We start from the raw sequence: 23,480 nt of genomic DNA on the forward strand, positions 1-23,480 counted from the left end.
CCTTACTTCCTCTGTGGGGGCAGCACGGTGTGGGGCTGGCAGAGCCCAGCCCCAGGCTGTGACCAGGGCCATTGTCCGCCTGAGTGTCTTTGGGTCTCACCTGTCAGCTGGGCCAGGTGCTCCTGCCCGTGTGTGGCCGGTCTCTGTTGGTGGGGCAGCCTGAGAGCAGAGCCCAGCACACAGCAGGTGCTCACTAAACGCTGGTGATTGTCAGAGTCACTGTGACTCTGAGGTGAGGAGCCCGGGGTGCAGAGGGAGGGGGGTCTTGGCACGCTCAGGCCACGAGTGAAGGATGGACCAGGCCTCAGGGTCTGTCCCGTGGGGCAGCCCAGGGAGCTGCGGAAGGCTACGGCAATGGTGTGGGAGGCAGGGTGGCCTTCTGCTCTGCGCTGGTCCCGGGGAGCTGGGGAGCCCTCGGAGCCTGGTTATCTTGAAGAGGTGGGTGGCCCCCAGGGGAACAGGCAGCTGGCCCCGGAGGACTTTATAGTTTGGCAAGGGTTCACCAAGGGTTGTCCAGGGAGGAGACACCTGGGAGCCAGAGGGCTTGTGGGGAGGGTCCCGCTTCTCTTCATCTCTGTGGATATCCCTGCTCCAGGCCACTGTCACCTCTTACTGGGACTATTCAGTACCCTCACTGTCCTCCCAGGGCCCCGTCTTGCCCTGAGGTCTATTTTCTGTACCTCCCCCTCTCACCCTATATCTCCCTCCCCTCTGTGTTTTGCATTATAGTCCCTTGAATCTGTGGGCTGTTGGCCTCAGGACCTTTGCACTAGCTGCCCATTCTTCCTGGGATGCTTTTTGAGCCCTCTTCACTGGGGTATGGCTCAGATGTTAGCTCAATGTCCCTTTCCTGGCCACCCTGGTCAGATCTGGGTCCTTATTCAGGCCCTCGCAGCTCCGACACTTCCTGGATGTGGTGATGATGTGTGTGTCCTTGTGTGCGTCCGGTTAGAGGCGTCTGTCTCACTGGACTCGGCTCCATGAAGACAGGGATCTGTCACCTTCTGCCTGCTGTGACACCCGGTGCCTACTGTGGTGCCAGATGCCCGGGGACACTTCAGGGCACGCATGATGGGGTGGGGACAGTGCCGCCTGCCTTGCGGGGGCCCAGAGCCCTGGTTCTGCAGAGATGGGCCTTCCACAGTGTCCCCCCAGGAGGGTGGGGGCCGCCTGAGTGTGGCCCTGCTGGCCTTCCTGAGGCACTGACAGACCAGGGGACTCCTGGAACCTCAGGGCAGCGCAGGGGGTGACCCGGAAGGGAGAGAAGCCCCCGGTTCCTCCTCCCCCGACTCCAGGTGAAGTGCCTCCCTCAGGCTGGGTGCTCGGGGCCACGGAGGTGGGACGGACAGAGGGAGGACCGCTCCGCGGCTGGTCTTGCTGGCCCGCTGTGCCGGGCAGGTCCGTGCTCGCTCGCCCGCCCTGCACAGGGCCAGTGGTTTCAAATGTCAGAAGCTCAGACTTTTCCCCAAGAGAATCGCGTGGGGAACCCACTGTGGGAATCGGGCAGAAGCAGCCTGCTGTGTGGGTCCGCCTGTCCACAGTTGTCATTCATCTTTACGGGCTGAGCCTTCCCAGTGAGGACTGTGGCACCAGACACTGTCCTGAGTCCTGGGGTCATGGCAGTGGACGGAGAATCCATGTTGTCCTTGTTGGACTGACCTTCGAATGGGGAGGCTTTACCATCAACTGACTATGTCAATGAAAACCACTGGTGCAAAGGCCCTGGGGCCAGCTCCTGCCTGGTCAGTTGGGAGGAACAGCATGGAGGCAGGGAAGGTAGAGGAGGTGAGGTCAGGGCCCCAGCAGGAAGGTCATACAGGGCCTCGTGAGCCATTGGCAGACTTTGACTTCCAGTCTGGATGAGACGGGAACCTTCGAGGAGCCCAGAGACTGATCTAACTCAGGTTTCAGATGGGTCCTCTGGCTGCTCTGTGGGAATGACTGTGTGTGTGTGTGTGTGTGTGTGTGTGTGTGTGTCGGGGGGTTGTGCAGGAGGCAGGAGGCCAGTGAGGAGGCTGAGGAGCTGTGTACCAGCCCAGCCAGAGGAGCTGGGGCCGGCCCTGGGTGGCTCTGGCCGAGTCAGTGAGTCGTGGCTGGATTCTGGTCTATTTTCCAAACACAGCCAACAATATTTGCTGATACATCAGATTTTGGGCATATGAGGAAGAGGGCCCGGGGATGTGTCCAGCGCTTTGGCTGGGGCAGCTGGAAGGACAAGGACAGCTCCCTGGCTGGGCAGGGCTTCCCGAGGACCCGGGGCTCAGCAACTCGGCCTTGGACCTGCAAAGTCCAAGACACTCCTTAGGAGGCCAGGGGACGGCTGCTGGGTGGGGCCTGGAGGGCTGTCAAGTGGGCACCCTGGTGAGACTCTGGGCTGTAGGTGGCCGGTGAGGCCGGCAGGTGGCATGCCATGCCCCAGGGAGCCAGTGGAGGGATCACAGAGGGCAGCGGGCACCGAGCCCTGGGGGTGCTGGGTCAGTCGGGAAGGGGCAGGGCCAGAGGAGGAGGCCCCCGGACCTGGGGTAGGAAGGACCACGTGGGTCATCAGCTCTGCAGGGCTGGTGGGGACGGGAGTCCCAGAGCACAGCGTGGCACCTCTGGCATAAGGGGACCACCTGGCCTGCCCGGCTGCACCTCCCTCCCTCACCCAGGGCTCAGGTCCCCTTTCCCTGGTGGAAGCCCCCAGAGCCCCCATGGGACATCCTCTGAGCCCGCCTGGCGGCCAGCGGGCTCTGCCGTGGCCGTGCTATAAATTGTGGCGAGCAATGCTGTGACTTTTATCGGCTTGTGCGCTCGATCACGTTAACACGTCCCATTAGATCATATTACATTAACGCCGCGCAATATATTCCACGCGCAGCGCATTAACTGGACTTGGCGAGCCCTGGGCAGACGCGGGGTGATTTCCTCTGGGCTGGCCACACCCACATGGCTGGCGCTCTTTGTGTGAATGGTCATCAGGCACAGTGACAGCTGCCTTGGCTGCCCGGTCCCCCGCACCTCCCACCCCTGCCCCTGCGTCTTGCAGCCTGTGGGCTGAGTTGCTGAGGCTGGCTTTGAATCTGTGATCCTCCTGCCTCAGCCTCCTAAACTCTGGGACTACAGGCGTGTGCCACGGTGCCTGGCTGGAAGAGGCTTTGGCAGGTGCGTCCCACCTTGCGGAGGCCCCTCCCTCTGTCCTCACCTGGGCGCCAGGCAGGGGTCATCGGCTCCCACTGAACAGATGTGGGAGCTGAGGCACAGAGACCCCATCCCCCAGGAAGGTGCTGGGGAAAGGCCAGCGGGAGGACTCCGGAGGGCCCACCCGGCTGCTTCCTGGGGGTTGGGGTGGTGTGGTCACAGGGCAGGAAGCTGGGGTGAATGTGGGCGGGGCCAGGCAGGGAATGGAGGGGCGCCCTCAGGCGATGGAGCAGACAGACCCAAGTTCCAGTCCCACCTTGCCCCTTGCCGTGCGATCTTGCTTCTGTTTTCCTGGTCCTCGGTGTCCTCGTCTGGAAAGTGAAGGTAATGAGTAGCGTGTGCACCCAGGCTGCCGTATGAGGAATAAAAGAGATGATCCCTGTGAAGGGCTGGGCATGCAGTAGGTGCTCATTAAACGGCAGCTGCTACCCTGTTGGGATCCCCACAAACATCCGAGCTGCCTGTTACCTGCTCCTGCAGCAGCCTGCACAGCCCGTCCTGAGCCTGGGCCCTGGTCCTGAGGCCTCCCTGGGCTGTCCCCAGTGCTCCCTCCCTGGGTCATTGGGGCGTGGCCTGGCCCCCAGCAGCGTGTGCACAGGGCAGCCACAGCTTGGCTCTCAGGTGGGTCTGGAGGTCCTGACAGTCCTCTGCTCTCTGAGAGGCAGCGTCTCCTCTGTCATTCGGGGCGAAGGCTCTCCACCTGGGGCCTGGTGAGGATTGATAATGGGACACATCGGAACCAACGGCACCGCACTGGCCTGCACCCCAGGTCACAGTCACCGCTCCGTCCCTCTTGGTGCACTTCTTAACATCCACTGTCCTGTGTGACCCTCATGGTGAACCTGACAAAGCCCAGAGTCTGGTGCCCACTTGACAGATGAGGAGACTGTGGCCCGAAAGGTCAGTGACTTGCCCAGAGTCACACGGTGACTGCTCCTCAGCTCTGGGATCCTGGCTTGGAGCCCTCCCTGGAGAGGGTGCAGGAGGCCCCCCAGCCCCCCCATGGGGCCTCCCCCCTGCCCTCCCAGTGGCCCTCCCCTCCTGCCCCCTCCCCCTCCCCGTGGTCCTCCCCTCCTGCCCCCCTTCCTGTTCCACTCTTGACAGGTGCCGGGTCAGCATGTGAGGCTGCGGCAGCGAGTGTAACGTATTGATCTACATTTCGCTTATGAAATAGGACAAGTGCCGATTTGAGGATCTTGTTTGCTCCCCGCCCGCTCCTGTCCGCGGTCCCTGTGCCTGCAGAGGCTCCTCTGTTGGCCCACGGAGTGGCTCCCTGCCCCCCTCCAGCCATGCTCCTAAGGAAACCCAGGGTGTCACCAGGGTGAGCTGAGGACCGAGCTGTGGGCGGCCTCAGGGACTGTGAGCGCCCAGCCCCGCAGCCCCGCCCCATTCAGAAAGGTCTGGAAATTCATCCAGGTGTCCCTCCTTCTCCTGATGAGGGGCTGGCGGGGCCTGGGACATCCCGGATTGCTGTCTGGGGCCCCCTGGAGGCAGGGATGCCAGAGGGAGGGTCCTGCTGTCTCGGGGGTGGGGGGATGGGGATCTCAGTGCGCCCACTAAGGTGCTGGTTCTGGGGGGTGGCCGCTTCCCTTTGGGTCGCCCAGGCACAGCCTCAGGCCACGCGAGGATCCGTCCAGCTCTGCGCCCTGGGAAGCCCAGTTTCCTCGCCTGTTCCAGGACCCAGTAGCCCAGGGGCGCTGGTCCACAGCTGGGTGCCGTTCACTGAGCATCCTTCCCGGGCCCAGTGACACCGATCCCCGAGCTGAGGTTTCAGAGGGAGGTGGATGGTAAAGGGAGGGAGCCAGGGGACCTGGGGTGTTGGATGTGATGGTGGCCGTGGGGAAGTCCAGCAGGGGTGGCCGAGACAGGGCAGGGGAGGACGTGGGCTTGGTGTTCACGAGGGTGGTCAGGGAAGGTGCTCCTGAGAGGGGACAGGAGGGAGCTGGCCGTGGATCTCTGGGGCAAGGGGGGCAGGAATGGGGTCAGCCCGAGTGGAGGCCGGCGGCGGAGGGTCCCTGGTGAGCTGCAGTGCAGGGCGCTGGCTGGCGGGCGTGGTGGAGGCCAGGTGGGCGTGGGGGACAGGGGGTCAGAAGTCCTGCCTGAGACACGTGCTGTGAAAATGTCAAGTGTCAGTCATTTTGATGGACCACCTGAGTGAGCTGGAAAGGGCACTGCATCCGCGCCGTCGGGGGCTCCCCAGAGCAGGCTGGTCTGAATTCTGAGAGGGGGAGGGTCGCGGCTGCGGTCCCTCGCCTGCCTCAATGGGACCCTGGCTGCAGGGTGACACCAAGGCTCCCCAAACGGTTTCCCATAAAGGTGTCAAGAGAAGAGAAAGGCCACTTAGGACTCGGAGGCCATGGGACAGGGACGGGGACAGGGAAGGGTCCCAGCGAGGGGTGCTGGTTGTGCTGGAGGTGCCCACCATCCTGGCCAGGCCTGGATCCTCAGAGAGGGAAGTCAGGGGCCACCAGCCCCCTTGAGGCCTGGGGTGGGATCCGTGATCCTAATTAAAAGCTTGGATTCAAAAGGCTTGGTGATGGGATTTCTAATTAAATCAATTTCATCTCGTCTGGGAGACAGAGGTTTGCATACGATAAGCATGAAATTAATAATTATGTTTATAAATTAGCTGTTGCTCAAAGCAGAGCCATTTAGACACCCCCTCCGGGTCCTTGGCCCCCAGCCCTTTGGGTTGGAGACAGATGGGCCACTTCAGCCAAGGTGACAGGCAGGCGTGGAGGTGGGGCCTGAGCAGGGGGCGGAAGTCGGGCTGACTGTCCCTGCTGTGACCCTAAGGATCCGCCCCACAGGAGGGGTGGGCTGCCCTGGTCACTGGAGGCTCCCCCTTAGCTTGTACTTGTGTTCGTGTGTGTGTGTGTGTGTGTGCGTGTGTGTGCGCGTGCACACACATGCCTGTGTGTGTGGGGGCCATCTACGGAAGGGGGGCACTGAGGTTTCACATGAAAGTTAGTATCATGGGCTCTGGAGTGAGTCCCCTTGGATTCAAATCCTGGCTGAGCTGTGTGACCTTAGGCAAGTTGCTTAACCTCTCTGTACTTTAATTTCAGAAAAATGGAGAGAGCAAGGAGACCTACTGCATAGGGTTATTATAAGATTGGAGGTGTTAAGGTGTATAAGGTCACTTAGGATAGTTCTTGGCACATAGGAAGCATTTATGAAAAGTTATGATGTGGATGCTGGTGGTAAGTGTGTGTGTGTGTGTGTGTGTGTGTGTGTGTCTGAATTTAATTCAGTTTGATTCATCCCCAACCTCTCTGGCATGATGAGTACGAACCTGACACATCCAGGCTCTGCGGTGGAGATAGATCAGTCATTCCTGGCCGTCCCAGAGCTCCAGCATCATGTTTATAAATTAGCTGTGTATAAATTCTGGCTCTATCTGTCAGCACAGGTGAGGTGATGCTGCTGTAACAACCAGTCTGCAAACCTCTGTGGCTCATCAGAACCTAAACTTGGTACTTGCTGCATTACTCGTCTTCCCAGGTTGGCTGAGTGCTCTGTCCTTGTTTCCTCAGGGACGCAGGTTGGGTTTGAACCTTGCTGGTGACAGTAGCAGGAAGAATGTGGGCCCTGCAGGGTCTTGCACCTGCAAATGAACGTTCTAGCTCAGAAATGACATGCATTTTCTGCTCCCAGCTCTCTGACGAGGACTCATGTGGCCCTGGAAGACCACAAGGGGCAGAGAGTTGTAGTGTGGCTCACGTGTGCCAGGAAGGCGGGGCTGGAAGTGCTCGGCCGCTGCCTCGACTCCCCAGCGCTCATCATCTGTGGTGTGTGTTCAGTTCTTATTGATGGTCTCTCTTAGAATCAGCTCCACGAAGACAGGGGTTTGGCTCTGTGCTCACCCCTGTGCCTCAGATAGGGCGAAGCCCACAGTAGGTGCTCAATAAGCCATTACTGAGCGAGTCCATGAATGGTTGATAGGGTACTGAGCAGCATGGGAGTTTGCTGAGAGTGTGCTCAGCGGATTGGCAGCCGCGGGAGCAGCCGAGGTGAAGGGATCACAGGGGTCTTGTGGCACCCTGTATTGTCTCCTGTGATGTGTCTGCAGTCTGGCACTGGTGTGTGCTCTTGGCCACAGTGGTCACGCTGCAGGCCTGGGGTGAGAGAAGGGACACTGGTTACAGGGGCAGAGGAGGGCCAGGGTCCCCTCTGGGACCAGGCTGAGTGGAGGCCCAGCTTCTCGACCGACCTGGGGAAAAGCAGGACAGGGAAGGCTCCGTGCCCTGGGGAGGTGACAGCACCAGGCTCCCAGCAAGAAGGCCGGAGCAGAGTTGCTTGGGTGGGCCTGGGCGGCCTGTATGATGACGCTGGCTCATGGTTGCCAGCCCAGGGCCAGGTGGGGCATGTGCCAGACCCAGAGTGGCCAGAGACTCGGCTGGGGTCCTCAGCTGGTCGATGTCCATAGAGCAGAGTGCTAAGCTCTGACTCACGATGGGCTGAGTCCCGAGCGCGCCACCCAGGCTGGTCTGGTGCGAATGCCCGGGGACTTTGGGAAGGTGGCTGGTGCCCCTCAGCTGGCGCCAGCGGGTGTGGGGGAGGGGAGGGGAAAGGCCCCAGTGACTGGCCCTGGGGGCGCCCTGGGAGATTTCCTCATCTGGGGCCTGTCCTGTCCTTCCCCGAGGCCACCAGGAGTGCCAGTCCACCCCTCTGCCCAGGTGCCCCGTCCCCCGGGCCTGGAACCCACTTTCTGTGATTCATGAGCACGAGACCCCCTTGGGTGGTCCCACATCGTGTGTGTCACTCTTGCTTGAGCCCCAGAGTCCCTGTCGGAGATGGCTTGGTCGGTGCAGGGTGGACCTGCTGCCCTCTGCTGTCCCCTGCACGCTCTCTGCTGTGTCCGTCTCTCTCTGGGGCTGCCCTTCCCAGTGCCCTGGCCCCCTCGGCCCCGTGGTGTCCTCATCACACCACCTGGAGCCCTTGGCCCTCAAGGGGGAGTCAGAGGATCAAGCTTTGGGACAGGCCTGTCTACACGGCCAGCCCTCCCTGCTGTCCACGACGTGCCATGATCCTGGGGGCCTGCTCGTCCCTCGCTGCCATGCCTGGCCCCCTCCTCAGGGGCACCCACTCTGAGGACCCCTCCGTGGCCCCTCTGCTGCCCCCCAGGGCCCAGCACCCAGTCCTCCCCCGGGAGTGCCCCAGCTCCGTCCCCGCTGCCTCTTCTCCTCCCCCGTCCGGAGTTTCCCTGGGAAGTGTCACCTGTGCTCGCCCCTCAGCCACCACAGCCCCCGAGTCACTGTGGCCCCCTTCCCCCACTGTCCCTGTTCCCGCCAGCTGTGGTCCTCTGGCTCCCGTCCCTCCAGACGCCTCACACCCTCCACCTCAGACGCACCCTGGGACCCCCGTCCCCCATCCTGCCTGTGCCTCCTCCTGGACCCCTCCTCAGGCCTGTTTCCCTGCCCTGTGGCCACGGTCCACACCGGGGTCATCTTAGACCGTCCCACATATGAAGGTCCCCGTGCTGTGAGTCTCCCCGCGTCACCTCCTGAGCCGCCCGTCTCCCCCAGAGCCTGCTCTGTCTCTACTGTGCCCCGAGCCCCCCCGCCCGGGGCTGCCAGGTTTGTCCCTCCAGACGGTCCCCACCGAAGGCCAAGGGCTGGTCCTGCCACCTGTGCCCGGCTCGATCCCCCTAGTCTCCCAGGGTCTTCCTTGGCAGGGCCTGGTCCCCAGGTGGGGCCTGTGTTGGCAGCCAGCCTGGCTCCCGGCCGTCCCCCACTGCCCCTCGTGTCCCGGGGCCCTCCCTCTCCCCTGGCAGCACAGGGTCTGGCCCCCCGCGGGTCGGCTCTCTGAAGTTATTTAAGTCTGTGCTCAGAGCCCCAGGGGCGCCAGGGCTCCTCTGGGCAGGCAGGAGGGGACAGGCCACCCTGCTGGGGTTTAGGGGGGTGGCCCGGGTGGCGGCAGGAGGGGCAGCGGGGGCTGCAGAGCCCCTCTGGGCCCGGGTCTGGCACTGAAGCCCCGGGGTGGGGGCTGTGGGTGCCACGGGCCGAGGGCGCCGGGAGCTGGCCCTCCCCTGGCCGCTCTGAACCCGCGTCCAGCCGCCGTGGCTTTCATGTACCTGAAAGTCGCTGCCTTTCATCTGTGAAGAAAATAGCTTTGCTGAGAGCCGGGATCAGGCGGGTGGCCGTGGGCAGCCACCCAGGCCAGAGCCAGCCCAGGCAGGGTCCCCGGCTCCTCAGAGAGGGGCTGCGGCCTCGGGGATGGGGTTCCAAAGCCAGCTTGGGTCCTGGGCGGGCTGGGCTGGGCTGGTGACTCGGGGTGGTGGCCTCATTCTGTGGCTCCCTGGCCTGGCCTTTGGGCAGCAGAGGAATGCAGGCAGCGGTGGTGGCGGAGCTGGGCCAGGCCGGGGCGGGTGGACAGGCCGGCCAGCAGCTTGTCTTTGATTTGGCCTTGCTGGGGACGGAACCCGGGGCCCCGCCCGTGCCAGGCAGGCGCTCCACCACGGAGCACCTTGGTTCTGCTTCTCTGGGTTGGGATGCTCAGCTCTACCGTCTCTCTGAGCCTCAGTCTCCTCATCTACGAAATGGGCACTAGGGGCCTAGCCCTGCCTCCCTCTGTAACCTGAAGGTCTGGCATTTGCCGAGGGTCCCCAGGTGCCAGGCTCTGAGCCCTGCTGGCGTACTCCACAGCGCAGCCTCTGTTCCTGTGATAACCTCACAGGGGAGGGAACCGGGGCCCAGAAAGGTCGCCCACTTGCTTCTGGTTGTACAGGTGAACAGCAAGACGGGGCGGCAACCCGCGCTGGCTCCGGAGTGCGCTGGAGGCTTAATTATGTGCCAAGCACCGGGGAGGGGGAGGGGAGGCGCCTTCACGCTCAGGCTCACGGGAAGAACAGCGTGGTTCCTGGCAGATGGCCCCTGGACTGTCCACAAGGCAGTGGCCCTGGGTGTCGGGTCACTTGGCTCTGGGCCCTTGGGGGGGTCAGGGTGAGGTTTTGACCCTTACTGCTCTGGACGCTTTGGGCTAGAGCCCCAGCTTCAGAGACCAGGGGACTGTGCCCTGGGTGGGCTCTGGGGCTCTGTCCTGGACCCTCCTGTGCCGGGTGTGGGTATGGACTAGCTGCTCTCGAGGGGCCTCAGATTCTGCTGCTCTGGGAACCACTGACCAGAGCCTGAGCTGGCTCTGCTTGTGCGTCTGTCCTGGTCACTTGCTCAGGACGAGGGGGGGGGGCTGCTGGCCAGGCCCGGGCAGCCTGAGAACAGATCTGATCCTAAGCACACGTGTGTGCATCCACGGTGTGCACACGTGCGGGCCTTGGCACGGGCTATCCCCTGTGCCCGGAATCCCCTCAAATACCCACGTGGCTCCTGCCCTCCCTCTCCTGGGATCTTGGTTCCAGTGTCACCCGTCAGTGGGGCCTTCCTGATCCCTCCCCCTCCCCTGCTCCTCCTTACGTCATTATTTTCTCCTGGCACCAAATTCCCACCCAAACCTCAGCATCTCCTATTTCCACCCCTGGGCTGCGTCTGGGCTGGAGCCCTGGTGGACAGGCGCCCACGGGGCCAGCTGCCCTCTGAACTACGCCTGGCGGGCCGGCGGTGCCGGGGACGATCGTAGAAGGAAGGAGCGAACGTGCCGGGCACTCAGGCGCTCGGGGCGCACGCTGCGGCTTGTGCTCATGCACACGCGCACACGGATGCACTGGGAACCCACCTTCACTGTGCCCAAGGCTGAAAGCAGCGTCTGTCCCCCCACGTGCAGGGACCTCCTGTCACTCCAGACAAGAGGGGGAGAGAGGGGAGGGAGGTTGATACACACGCCCTCCTCCTGTCCCCTGTCACCCCGCCCCACGTAAGTCACTTGGCATCCGACCTCCCTCCTCAGGGTCCCAGCCCACAGGGCACATTTTTTGGGGGGATCCTGGGGATTGAACTCAGGGCACTCGACCACCGAGCCCCATCCCCAACCCTGTTTTGTATTTGGTTCAGAGACAGGGCCTCCCTGGGTTGCTTAGGGCCTCACTATGGCTGAGGTTGGCCTTGAACTCGAGATCCTCCTTCCTCAGCCTCCTGAGCCGCTGGCATCGCAGGCGTGCACCCCCGTGCCCGGCTCCACAGGGCACTTTTTGCACAAGCACTTCCAGCTCCCAGTGTGGCATCTCCCAGGATGCAGTGGGGGTGGGCCGAGTCAGTTCACCTCTGCATCTCCCAGTGTGGCCCTGCCCAGCACAAAAGGGAGCTCAGAAGTCCTGTCGGATCAACAAATGGCCAAGAACTGTAACACTGTGGGCCGCGCCTCGGGTCCCCTGGGGCAGGGGCACTTGGTGCTGTGGGAGGCTGAGGGCAGGGCCCCGGGTGGACTGCCTGGAGGTGGCAGCTCCGGAGCTGGGTCTGGAGCGTGGGGAGCTGAGGTCATGGGCTCAGGGGTGGAGGATGACGGTCGGAGAGGAGAGAGGAACATGTGCCCGTGGTGGACGGGTGCTGCTGGGCTCTTGCCCCACGAGGGGCTCTCGGTGACCAGAACAGCAAGCAGCACACAGTAGGTGCTCACTGTGGGGCTGGGGGAGGAGCCGCTGGCCTGGGGGGGCTCTGCCCTCGCCCTCTGGTGCTGCTGTCGTGAGAGCTGGGGAGGTTCCTGAGCAGAGTGCAGACGGGGCGTCCCCAGCCTGGCCGCTGAGTGCAGGGCGTGGCGGTGCCCCATACGGGCCAGCATGTCCCAGTCACCTGCTCGCTCCAGACCCACAGAGGGGGCACAGTGACCCTAAGGCAATCCTGTCCCCACCCCACTCCAGGCTGGCAGAGTGTGGGGAGGGAGCCCTGGAGATTCTCCCAGGATGTCCCCATGATGGTGACAGAGACTGGGCTGGGAGGGCAGGCGGAGAGGGCAGGTCCTGGGAGGAAAGAGGCCCAAGAGAGGCCGGAGGACGGCCCAGGGGCTGGTGGGGCATCACCCCGGAGCCACGGCCTGCCTCTGTGCAGGAAGCAGCTCGGGAGTTCCCGGGTGACCCGGGTGACCCTCATGGCCTCAGGCCACGGCTCCTGATTCATTCCCATCTCACAGCTGGAGAGGCGGAGGCCTGGGAGGGAGGTCACTCACCTGTTTTCCCTCCTGGCGAGTGGAGGGGCCGGGTGTGAACCCCAGTGGTTTAGTTCCCATCTTGGCTTGAAACCGCCTCCCCAGGGAATGGGGAGGCTGCGGGGCAGGAGCTCAGGTGTGGCTGGGGCGGCTCAGAGCCCCGTCTTCCCGCAGGCCGACAGCAGACCTGCAGGACCCCACGCTGGGCTCCCGTCCTGTGAGGGAATGGGGCACGGGCAGCGGGCAGTCCATCTGGGGCCCCTCTGAGTGTGAGTCTGGGTCTGAAGCCATGGACAGAGGCTGGACCCAGAGGCATCCAGCTGTCCACTGTGGATGCTGGGAGCCGCGGGCAGCTTGACCAGAAGAGGGAGGTGGCTGGGAAGGAGGAATGTGGGGTGAGTGAGAAGCAGCAGCCTTGTTGGGATAGGGCTGATCCTTGAGACCTGGGTCCAGTCCCGACGCCTGAGTGGGCCTCCCGCCCCTCCATGTCCCCAGCCCTCGTTGGCGGAGCACCTCAGAAGTGGGACAGGCTTCATCAGGAGGCCGGTGGAGACCTAGGTGTGTGATTGTCACTCCTCGCTGAGGACCGGGCAGATAGGTCAGTGGTCAAGTGAGAAAGTCAACGCTCTGCCGTGGCCTGGCAGGGCGCCTGCGGAAGAGGCTGGGTGGGGCGTCTGGCCTCCTCGGTCTCCACCTCCTCTCCAGCTTCAGCTCCTCCTTCAGGGCGTTTCTGTGGGGAGGGGCGGCCCAGGGGTGCATTGATTTTGTTTGATTTCATTTACAAAGTTTTGTTTAGAAGATGGACGTTTCTTCAGGGCACACTCGGGTGATCCCAGTGACTCTGGAGGCCCAGGCAGCAGGATCACGCGACTGAGGCCATCCTGGGCGACCCGGCGAGACACCCTCTCAGAGTAGAGGGGCTGGGGTTGTGACTCAGAGCTGGGGCGCTGGGCTCCAGCAGCACTCGGTGTACATACAGAAAGACACTTCAGCAGAGCCACCAGCCCCTCGCTCCCGTCACCGGGCACGGCCAGCCCTTGGCCGGGTGGGATCTTGTCCATCCCTCCCCTGCCCCTTGCCCTGGTTCCTTTGAGGCAGATTCCAGGTCCCCGCATGTCACCTCATCCCTAAATATTTCAGCACAAGCTCTGGGACAGTGGCTCTCAACTGGGGACAGTATTGCCCCCTCCGCGGCGTCATAGGGCCATCAGTTGTCACAGCGGGGGGGGGGGGAGGTTGCCACTGTCACCAAGCTGGTGAAGGCCCAGGATGCTGCTAAACATCCCGCAGGGCATGGGACAGTCCCCAACAAGGAATGACCCTCCCCTCAGGGGCCAGCAGCGTGGAGGGGCAGGGTCCCCGAGAACCAAGAAGCCTACCATGCCACCCCTCCTTCACCCTCTCGATGGACAGCTTCTGCATTCACCACTGAGTATCTGGCCCAGCTCACCCCTCAGAGGGTGCTGTTTCCTCGCAGAGTGTCCTTGGGGCTGAGGGTGGTGTTTTTTGGGCACTGCTGACAGACGTCCAAAAGGTGACCCGTGTACTCACATTTATTTGAGTGCGCTGCTCACCTCCCGGGTGATGTACGTGCCTATCCTGTGCAGGAATGGGGTGTGTGTGGGGGGCTCTACATTCTAACAGACACTGGGTGTGAGGTGCATGGTCCACTCAACCCTGCACCCAGCCACCTGGCATCTTCCCCTGGCCACCTAGCCTTTGTTCCAGGGCAGTGTGAGTACAGACTCCTCCCTCCCACTCATAAAGCACCTGGCTTTCTTGCTGCCATTGTTTTTACCCTGCCATGCCTTGAAGAGTGGCACAGGGAAAGTGGCCTCCTCCTTTTTTCACAGCTGTATAATTTTCCTTGTGTGGCCAGGACTCCTTTAAACATCCCCTCTTGATGAACATGTATGTTGTTTCCAAAGTCTTGCTCTGACACAGGGTGCCTGTGAATAGTGTTGTGCCTACTGTTTCACATAGACCACAACAGCTCTAGGGAGAGGCCGTAGGAGTTAACTCTCAGTTGCTCAGAAAACCCCCCCAAACCAATCAGCTGTCTCCCCACCCCCCATCTTCCTCACTGAGGGTCCCAGGGATCCAGGCCTTTCCTACCAGGCAGGGCGAGGGGAGACAGGGTGAGGGGAGGCCGTGGGGGCCGGCAGGGCCACAAGGAGGGCACCTCGGGGGCTGTGGGGCCGGGCCCTTTTGGTGATGGGTGTCCCCAGTGCAGGATGGACCCTGTCCATCTTCCCTTTAGCCATCTGTCCCTTTTAATGACAGCTAGAACGACTGTGTGTTGACGCTCCTCTTCCTGCTTCGCTGCAGCTGCCCCAGCCTCTCCCTCTGCTGCCCACCACCCAGCTGTCCCCAGCCCCTGCCACTCCCTGACATGATCGCCTTCCTCAGCCTTCCTGGGGCTGGCTCGGCTCAGCCCGTCACCTCCCCTGGCTTCTTGCACACCAGCTGCCCTGTCCTCTGTGCCCTTAAGGGGCCTCATCGCTGGGGTGAGGGCTGGCTGTGTCGCCCTCCCTCCAGGATGGAAGCTCTGTGAGTGTTTTGGTCATTGCTGTGCCCAGCACTTAGGACATAGTAGGTGCTCAGGAAAGTCTCTGTCGAAGTGAATGAGGTGGAATGGCTGGATCTCGGCAGGGGATCCTAGGTCAGCAAAGCCTCTGCCTCCACCCGGAGGGAGGGGAGCTGTCTGGATCTGGGAGGTGGTGCCTGGGGACAGGGACACCCCAGGCATTGGCCAGGTGGGCAACCACTAGTCCAGGATGCTCCCCCAATCCTCTTACCCCGGAACATTCCTCTGCTCTGGGGTTCCCAGGACCCAAAGTTCTGCTGGATCTTAGTGACTTCTTAGGGGGTGGGACCTTAGCTTCAATAGCAGCACAGATCAGTGTGGCCACTCCCTCCACCCGTCACCTGGACACTGAGGGCAGGGCAGAGGGCACAGGAATCCTGAGCACTGACGTGGGCGGGGGCGGGAATGGAGGCCCAGGGTGCTGACCGGCCCTGGGACCAGTGGGCGGGGCCTCTGGGTCACAGGGCAATGGAAGGTGGCGGGATGAGGTGGCAGAAGAGGGTGGTCCACACGCCCCTTCTGTGTCTTGGGGGATATTGGCCACAACTATGAGAGGAAAGGGCCACTTCAGGGGCCTGAGTCTCACCCCTGCCTGGGGGGGGGTGGGCAGGAGGGTGCTCTGTGGCTGGGAGGGCTGCGTCCGCCCTTTGCCCTCCTGGGCCCTGCGTCCAGGCTGTGGGGAGAGGACTTCTTGGAGTCCCCCTGCCCTGGCCACCTGGGCTTCCTTCCTTCTGCGGGGCTCAGGGGCAGCTGGAACCTGGGCCCAGAGAGAGCTGTGGGGACGGACTGTGGGTGGTGACCAGAGAGGCTGCCTGGGGACAGGGGATGGAGCAAATGACCCCTTAGGGCCCTGGGACTCACATCCCCACCCGTAACTGAAGGCTAAATCATGTCACCCCCCGGGCACATCCCTGGGTCGGGTGTGTGGGCCGACATCCCACACACACCCGACCAGGGAGGCCGGCTGGGAGGGCTTCCTGGGGAAGGTGGTTTTGGTGCTGTTGTGGGCAAGTCCCCCTCCCACATGGGGTGGACAGGATCCCAGGAGACACGCAGGAGCCCACAGCCGGGGGACCTGGCTGGAGCCGGAGGCTGGGCTGATAGAGCACTGTCACCACCTCTCTGGGCCTGTCCCCTCCTCTGTGGAGCGGGGTCCCCTCCTGGGTGAGAGAAGGCAGTGCCTGTGGGCGAGGGCGGCGCGGGTCCCAGGCTGTGGGGACGGGAGGGAGGTGCCAGCGCCCTCGTCAGCAGTCCCTCTCGCCCCCAGATCCCCCAGATCAGCTACGCCTCCACAGCCCCCGACCTGAGTGACAACAGCCGCTACGACTTCTTCTCCCGCGTGGTGCCCTCGGACACCTACCAGGCCCAGGCCATGGTGGACATCGTCCGCGCCCTCAAGTGGAACTACGTGTCCACGCTGGCCTCGGAGGGCAGCTACGGCGAGAGCGGAGTGGAGGCCTTCATCCAGAAGTCCCGAGAGGACGGTGAGTCACGTGCAGGGGCGTGGGATCGTGGCACCGTGTGGCCCTGGTGTGATCCCTGCCCTCTCCCCCCACCCCGGCCGCTCCCCCAGTGCCTCCGTCTCCTGAGTGCCTGGGTTTGGGGGGCTCCCTGACGGGCGACTCGTCGGTGAGGTGACGCCTTCTGCAGACATGGCTGTGCTAGTGAAGGGCGGTGCATTCCTGGTGTGGACGGTGGGACAGCAGCTGTCCTCACAGGCCAAGGACAGGAAGGGGCAGGTAGGCATGGAGGGCCTGGCTTAATCAGGTACCGGGGACCCAAAACTGGTGGCCCCTGTCAGAAGGGCGGGGAGTTTGGAGACCTAAAGCTGAGCTGCCTTGTTGCAGTGCTGTGCTGGCTCGGGCCTGGGTGACAGTGGTGTCCCTCGGGTGAGGAGCTCTGGCAGGTGCTTTGCATCACCTTCCCACTGAGCTCAATGCGTCACCTAAACTGCTGTCCTCACATGCTGTGACAAAGCTGTCAGGAAGCCCCAGCGTAGGTCAGCGGCTGAGATAACAAGGGTGACACCTTGGGGGGGCCCCAGCCTGGACCCTGACCGACCCTGAGCTGAGTAGGGCACTGAGGGGGGCCGCCTGTGGGGCAGGGGTGGCAGGCAGACCCCTGTGTCAGGACAGCCAAGGGCAGGACGCTGGCTCCTAGAGGCTGTCCCCAGGGGGATAGTCCCTTCCTGGCAGCCCAGGTCCCTAAGAGAGGGTGCTCCGGCCCCTGCTGGCCTCTCCCTAGGCCTGTCTCTAAATAGCTTCTGGCGCTCTTGACCTTGGTGCTGGTATCTGTGCATTGATACGTGCGCCGCCCAGGACTCTAATTGCTTTTCCTAAGTGTCTGGAGGCTGGCACTGGCTACACCCTGCGGGCATAATCCTGCTATAAATCTCCGATAAGCCCCTTTAATTGCATGGCTGAGGTTTGCTTGGGTGCCTGCGACCTGGTGCGAGGAGCGGGGAAGCTCCGAGGGATGGCCAGGAGGGCTCCAGGCCACGCCCACCCGGCTCCAGGCCCCACCCACCGGGCTCCAGGCCACGCCCACCCTGCTCTGGGCCTCTCCCACCCCGCGCAGGCAGAGGGACACAAGGCACTGGACCCCCTCCCACCTCCAAGAGGACTGGTGGTCAGCACCCTGGTGGAGCCACAGCCCTCACGCCCGGTCCCTGTCCTTTCCTCGGCTACTGGGATCCGGTTCTGCACCTCCCTGTGGCCACCGCTCTGTACAGGCCCCTCCCCTCCCATAGCTTGAATTCTTCCCCTAAGGAGCCCACTGCCTTCTCTGTTTAAGGGACAACCTCTGCAGGATTTAGAGACACAGGTATCATGTGCGAGGACAGAGGGCCCAGAGCCTCAGGGGTTGGCTGTGTTCCGTCCTTGGCCCAGGAGACCTAGAGGTCGCCCAGGACTCACATAGCCTGCCCCCGCCCATAGGCCCAGCACCGCTGTCCTGGATGGTCCTTCAAGGTAGGCACTGCTCACCCACTGGGCAGCAGAGGAAGAGCTGGGGCACAGAGAAGCCACCTGATAACTGGCACCAAGTCACTCGGCACATGAGAGGCAAAGAGGGATTTGACCCTGGCCACGGGGCCGGAGGGCTCACGTGGTTTTTTTTTTTTTTTTTTAAAGAGAGTGAGAGAGAGAGAATTTTAATATTTATTTATTTATTTTTTATTTTATCGGCGGACACAACATCTTTGTTGGTATGTGGTGCTGAGGATCGAACCCGGGCCGCACGCATGCCAGGCGAGCGCGCTACCGCTTGAGCCACATCCCCAGCCCGCTCACGTGGTTTTGTATCCTTGTCTGCCCCTCTTCTCCCTCCGCTGTCCCTCTTGCTGAGACCCATGTGGACCAGGTTGGGAGTGAGTGCTGGGGCGTGACAGGGACACACACCTTCCAGGGTGGAGAGCCACGGCAGGGTCCGGGTCTGGGCATCGTGTGGCTAACGGTGAGACTGCTCTGCTTTTTTCTTTCTTTTTATGCTGGGAATTGGGAAGCTTTGGCCCAGGGTGCTTTGTCACGGAGCCACCTCCCCAGCCTTTTTTATTTCAAGATAGGGTCTCTCTAAGTTGCTTAGGAACGTGTTAAGTTGTTGAGGCTGGCCTTGAACTCGTGATCCTCCTCCCTCAGCCTCTGAGTTGCGGGAATTCCAGGTGTGGCCACCTCACCTAGCTGCTGTTTGAATCTTTTATAAGCATCTAATCAGATGCTGGGGAGTTAGAAAAACTAAAGCCTTCAAGAGTTTTACAAAGGACCCAGCATTCGAGATAAACAAGAGCTCAAGCTACAGTGCCAGCCCCAACGTAGGCCCTCCTGTCCTGGGGCCCCTCCAGCACCTCTGCCCCTGGGGATACTCCCACCTTGCCGAGGGCCTGTTTCCCCACCTGGCTGGGCCTCCCGTGTCCTCAGACCCTCCTGCTGCTCCCTGTGCCAGGGTGAGTCCATCCTGGAGCCCAGCTGAGCCTGGCCCCGTGGATGGGCATCCAGGTCCCCCGACTCCACCTGCTAAACGAAATCTGATTTGGAAGAATGTCTTTGGGTGGGTGAAAAGAAAAGGAGAGAAAGCGGCGCTCCGGCTGGCCAAATTGAAATCAGAATTGAGCGGCTGGTAGAAAGAGGCCGCTGCACCTTGTAGCCTAATCCCTGCAAAAGATTAAAGATGTCTTTGGCCGCATATGGTATTGATTCGTCCTCTGAAGTATAAATCATCTGTGAGTTGTTCAGAGGAACACGGGGAGGGGAGGGGAGACAGGGAGGGCACGTTCAAGGGCTGGCATGGCACATCAGAGTGGTGGCGGGCAAGTCCAGGCTCTAGCCTGGGCTGGGCTCTGGGTGTCTCAGAGGAGTGTATTTATGATCATCTCATAGGCGAGGAAACAGGCCGGAGAGGGCAAGTGGTTTTCCCAAGGTCACACAGCCAGGGTATGGGGGATTTGGAACAGGAACCTAGCTTTGTCCTTTGCAAGGGGAGTTCCCCGATGGCCCCTGGGATGGCTCAGTGCTGTGAATCCTGTTGACAGCCCCCGCACCCTGTGTATTTATCTCCATTTTATAGATGGGCAAACAAAGGCTCAGAGCGCAGTGAAGGCTTTGAGCCAGGCCGTCAGACCAGGCCCTTGACCTCACTCTGCCTTCCTACCTTGTATCACAGAGGCCGCTCTGTGTGAGGTTCAGGCTGCTAAGGACAGGCCTGGGCTCCAGGGCAGCTACTTATTGGCTGTGTGCTCCTGAGGAAGTCACTTAGCCTCTCTGAGCTCAGTTTTAAAGAGATGAGCACTGGGCACCTGCTGATGGGGACTCAGGGGTGAGCCCTGGAGCTTGTTTTCAGGGTCCGACTCCCTGGGTCCCCGCCTGCCCTGGTACCTGGCCACTGCTGGAACCAAGGGGGTGGCATGGGGTAGGGGGCTCCCGAGGGGGCCAGGCGGTGCTCTTACCAGGGAAGCACACATGGCCAGGGGTGGGGACAGAGCCACAGGAGTCGGGCAGAGCTGGTCCTTACTGGAAAGCGGGGGGTGGGGGTGGGGGAGGTCGGGGGGGGGGCAGAGCCCCTAACTCCACGGTTGGGCAGGGCGGGGCATGTGTGGGCGTATTGGGGACGGTGTCCATGTGTGAATTTTGGACATGTGACTGGGGGCTGCCTCCATGGCATCGGTGGGCACAGCCGTGTGTGCCTGCGGGGGTGGCGTGAGGGTCTGGTGCACCTCCCCCGTGTCTCCCCGGGGTGGGCTTCAGCCCCTGGGGAGGGGCTGCAGGCAGAGGTGAGGGCCCGGCCAGGGCTGGGGTGAGAGGCGCAGAGTGGCCTGGGCTCCCCAGATACAGCCTGTGAGTCGCAGGCGGAGGAGAGACAGGTGGAGAGGCCCGTGCAGAGGTGGCCGGGTCCCCGAGGCCCCTTTCTGGGCACCCTGGGGACAGGAGCACGAACGCCTGCGGCTCCTCAGCCCTCTGCATCCTGGGCCCTGCTGTGGGCCTCAGTTGACCCGCACCAGCGCCCCCACTCCACAGTGAGGAGCCCCAGGGCTCAGGGAGCCTGCGTGCCAGAGCCCGGCGCCTGTGGGTGGCGGGAGGCTGTGCCCCAGGACCTGCTTCACGGCGTCCACTCTCAAGCCCTCAGGTGGCCCCACCGCAGAGGCCAGAGCGAGGCTCAGAGCCACACGGAAGGCAGAGGGACAGGATCCTGATCTAGCTGAGGGTCTCCCTAGCCAACGAGCTGTCCCACCTTGGGTGCATGTGACAAGGACACAGGTGACATTCTCCATAGGGTCCCCTGGGAGTTGGGCTCTGGCCTAATCGGGTGGGTGGATCCAGTGCTCCCAGGCACGTTCACGCTGTGCTCCTGGGGGCTGAGGTGGCCCGTCTGGGCGGGCGGAGGGAGCAGGCTCAGGCCTCTTGGGAGGACATTCTGTCCCGGGCACAGCACAGGTTCTGGAGCCTCGCCTCCCGGTGTCCCCGAGTCCCCCATTGGTATTCCGAGACGCTGGTGAGTCAGGCTGCTGCTCTGACCTCCAGCTCCGGCGCCCGGGGCTGGGCGGCAGGCGGGGCGGCAGGCTGGCATTCCGATGGCCTCTGTCAGCGGAGCAGCCGCGATGGCTGCGGCCCTGCTGGGAGGCTCAGAGCTGGGCTGGGGGGCTTCTGGCCCTGGCTTCCTGCTGGGATGGGCACCACCTGCTGAGGCTCCTGGGTGAGGGGGGAGCTGGGCCACTGGGAAGAGCCGAGCCACCCAGAGGGGCTATTTGTGTTTTGGGGGAGCCTCTAGGTGCCCCTAGACCCAGAAGCCCCTAGGGTGGGCGCTCAGAGCACCCTCTCCCCTTCCTGCTGCCTCGACTGCTCTGGCCACACCAGCCTCCGTCCTGCTGCTGTGGTGCCAGGTGCAAGCTAGCCCCAGGGCCTTTGCCTGGTCTCTCCCTGCTCATCCACGTGGCCCACGTCCTTAGAGCGTCCAGTCCCCTTCGCCCTTGGCCTCTGAGCACCCTGCATAAACCGCCTCTCCTTACCCCGCGACTCTCCACCCTGTACCGTACCCCACTTTTCTTTATATCACTAAACTAATAACTTTTTGTTTATCTGTTTACGGCCCGTAAGGGCAGAGTCTGCCTGTTTTGTTCCCTGCTGCACCCCCAGCATCTAGCCCAGCCCCTGGCACGTAGTAGTTGCTCAATAATTGTTGATGGCTGATCACAGAATCTAGCCCCCACCACTTACTTCTGAGGCCCTCCTCCCTCCCTGGGCTTGAGAGGTGGCTGTCCCAGACCACAGAAGGACAAACCGGGGCTCAGGCTCTGTCCTGGACCCCAGCCTCCTCCCCTGCTGGGCTCTCCGGCTGTCCCCCAGCCTCTACTGACTCATCAAGGACAGAAATCCTCTCCCAGCAGTGGTGGGCAGGGAGGGGGGCCTCTGGCCCGCCAGAGGCTGGGTCAGGGTTCTCTTGTTTTGAAACATGGGGTGCACGTCCTCGCATTTCCGCTTCTGTGCCACACTGGACGCTTTGTCCTGAGGCTCCGCCTGTCCTGGGGAAGAGGAGGAGGAGATGCCCTCCATGACACTAGCTCCCAGCAGCCTGGCTTCGTGGGTTTGTGTGGCACCTCCTGTGGGGTGCCCAGCCCCTGTGTCAGAGGACACAGCTGAGGGCCCTACTCTCAGGGCTCCTCAGGGGACATGTGAGCACAGCAGTGCTCAGGAGAGCCGGCCCCAGTGGGTGGCAGGATGTGACATTCCCTGTTAGAGTGGGTGAGCGCTGTCCTGGGCTGCCCGGCTGGCATGGGGGCTGTGCAGGGCTGGGCGAGGGCTCCTGGACAGGCAGAGGAGGAGACGGCGGGCCAGGCAGGGGGACAGCCTGAGCAAGGGCCTGGAGGTAGGAAGGAGTAGGGCAGCGGGGACCTGGCGAGGGGCCTGGCCTGTGCTGGTGACCCCAGGACAGGCGCACCAGGTGGTGGGGCTGGGGGCTTCGCTGAGGCCAGCCCTGCATTCGGAAACCTTTTGGCACTCAGCGGTGCCTGCTTGATGGGAACGTGTCAGTGCACAACATCCGCACCCCTGTGCCCAGCCTGCTCCTGCCCAGCCCCTGTGCCCAGCCTGCTCCTGCCCAGCCCCTGTGCCCAGCCTGCTCCTGCCCAGCCCCTGTGCCCAGCCTGCTCCTGCCCAGCCCCTGTGCCCAGCCTGCTCCTGCCCAGCCCCTGTGCCCAGCCTGCCAACCTGCCCAGCCCCTGTGCCCAGCCTGCCAACCTTCCCAGCCCCTGTGCCCAGCCTGCTCCTGCCCAGCCCCTGTGCCCAGCCTGCCAACCTGCCCAGCCCGTGCCCAGCCTGCTCCTGCCCAGGAGCTCAGCGCCCCTCCCGCAGATTCCCCTCGCCCTGCCTCAGGCAGAGCTGCGTCCCTGGTGGAGCAGGCAGCCGTGGGGACTCCTCTTGGGCTCACTGTCTTGTCTGCCCTGCCTTCCATCTGCCTCGTCCCCTGGCTCTGGGCTCCTGTGGCCAGGAAGGGCCAGGACCCCACTCATCCCTGAGCCCCCACCTTCCTATGCACAGCGGGCCTCGGTAGATGTTTGTGGCATGAACAGATGACCAGCGCCCGGCCTTTGGGCATGTCGCGCTCTCTGTGACAGGTGTGGGGGCACCAGCTCGCCCCGGCACCGGCTGGCTCAGAGCAGGATGTGGCCTCGCAGGCTGAGGCCCCAGGCTCCGGGCTTCTCCCACAAGCAAAGGTTCCTCTCGGCTTCTTCCCTGCGATTCTGGTTCATCCAGACACCCCCAGACATTTGCTGCCACTGTATTTAGGACAGTCCCCCCAGGGGGTGTTGGGAAGGGAAACACCCATGAGGCCTGAGCAGCGGGCGGCCCAGGGGCCACTTCAGGGCTTTGTATTTCGGTTGGGGAGTGTGTGTGTGGGAGGGGGACAGTTGCACGGGACAGTGCCTGGCGCACAGTGGTGTCCTGCTCCATGGCTGTGGCTGAGGTTGGCTCAGGTGCAAGGGCCAGAGAAGCAGGGGAGGCGCTGCTGCCAGGCCTGGCTTGGTGTCCACGGGCCGCCCAGGGGCTCAGCCGCCCACGGCCCAGGTGCTCTGTCCTCTGATCGAGCGCCCTCCACATCCTGGGCCCCGCCACACAGCCGGTCCCCACGGCTCCACAGCATCCACCAGGCCGCCAGCACCTGAGACTCCCTGTGCCTCCCTCCCCCTCTGCCG

At 62.8% G+C, this 23,480-nt stretch overlaps 1 protein-coding gene across 2 annotated transcripts in view; it reads left to right on the forward strand.

The window, feature by feature from the left end:
• Grm4 (glutamate metabotropic receptor 4) overlaps nucleotides 1–23,480 on the forward strand; it is a 90,117-nt gene that overhangs the window by 18,711 nt on the left and 47,926 nt on the right. For both annotated transcript variants that reach the window (XM_026383604.2, XM_026383605.2), the window contains exon 2: nucleotides 16,068–16,284. In XM_026383604.2, coding sequence (XP_026239389.1) covers nucleotides 16,068–16,284 — 217 coding nt within the window. The remainder of the gene's footprint in view (nucleotides 1–16,067; nucleotides 16,285–23,480) is intronic.

Source organism: Urocitellus parryii, chromosome 8 (assembly GCF_045843805.1).
Source record: "Urocitellus parryii isolate mUroPar1 chromosome 8, mUroPar1.hap1, whole genome shotgun sequence".
NCBI lineage: Eukaryota > Metazoa > Chordata > Mammalia > Rodentia > Sciuridae > Urocitellus > Urocitellus parryii.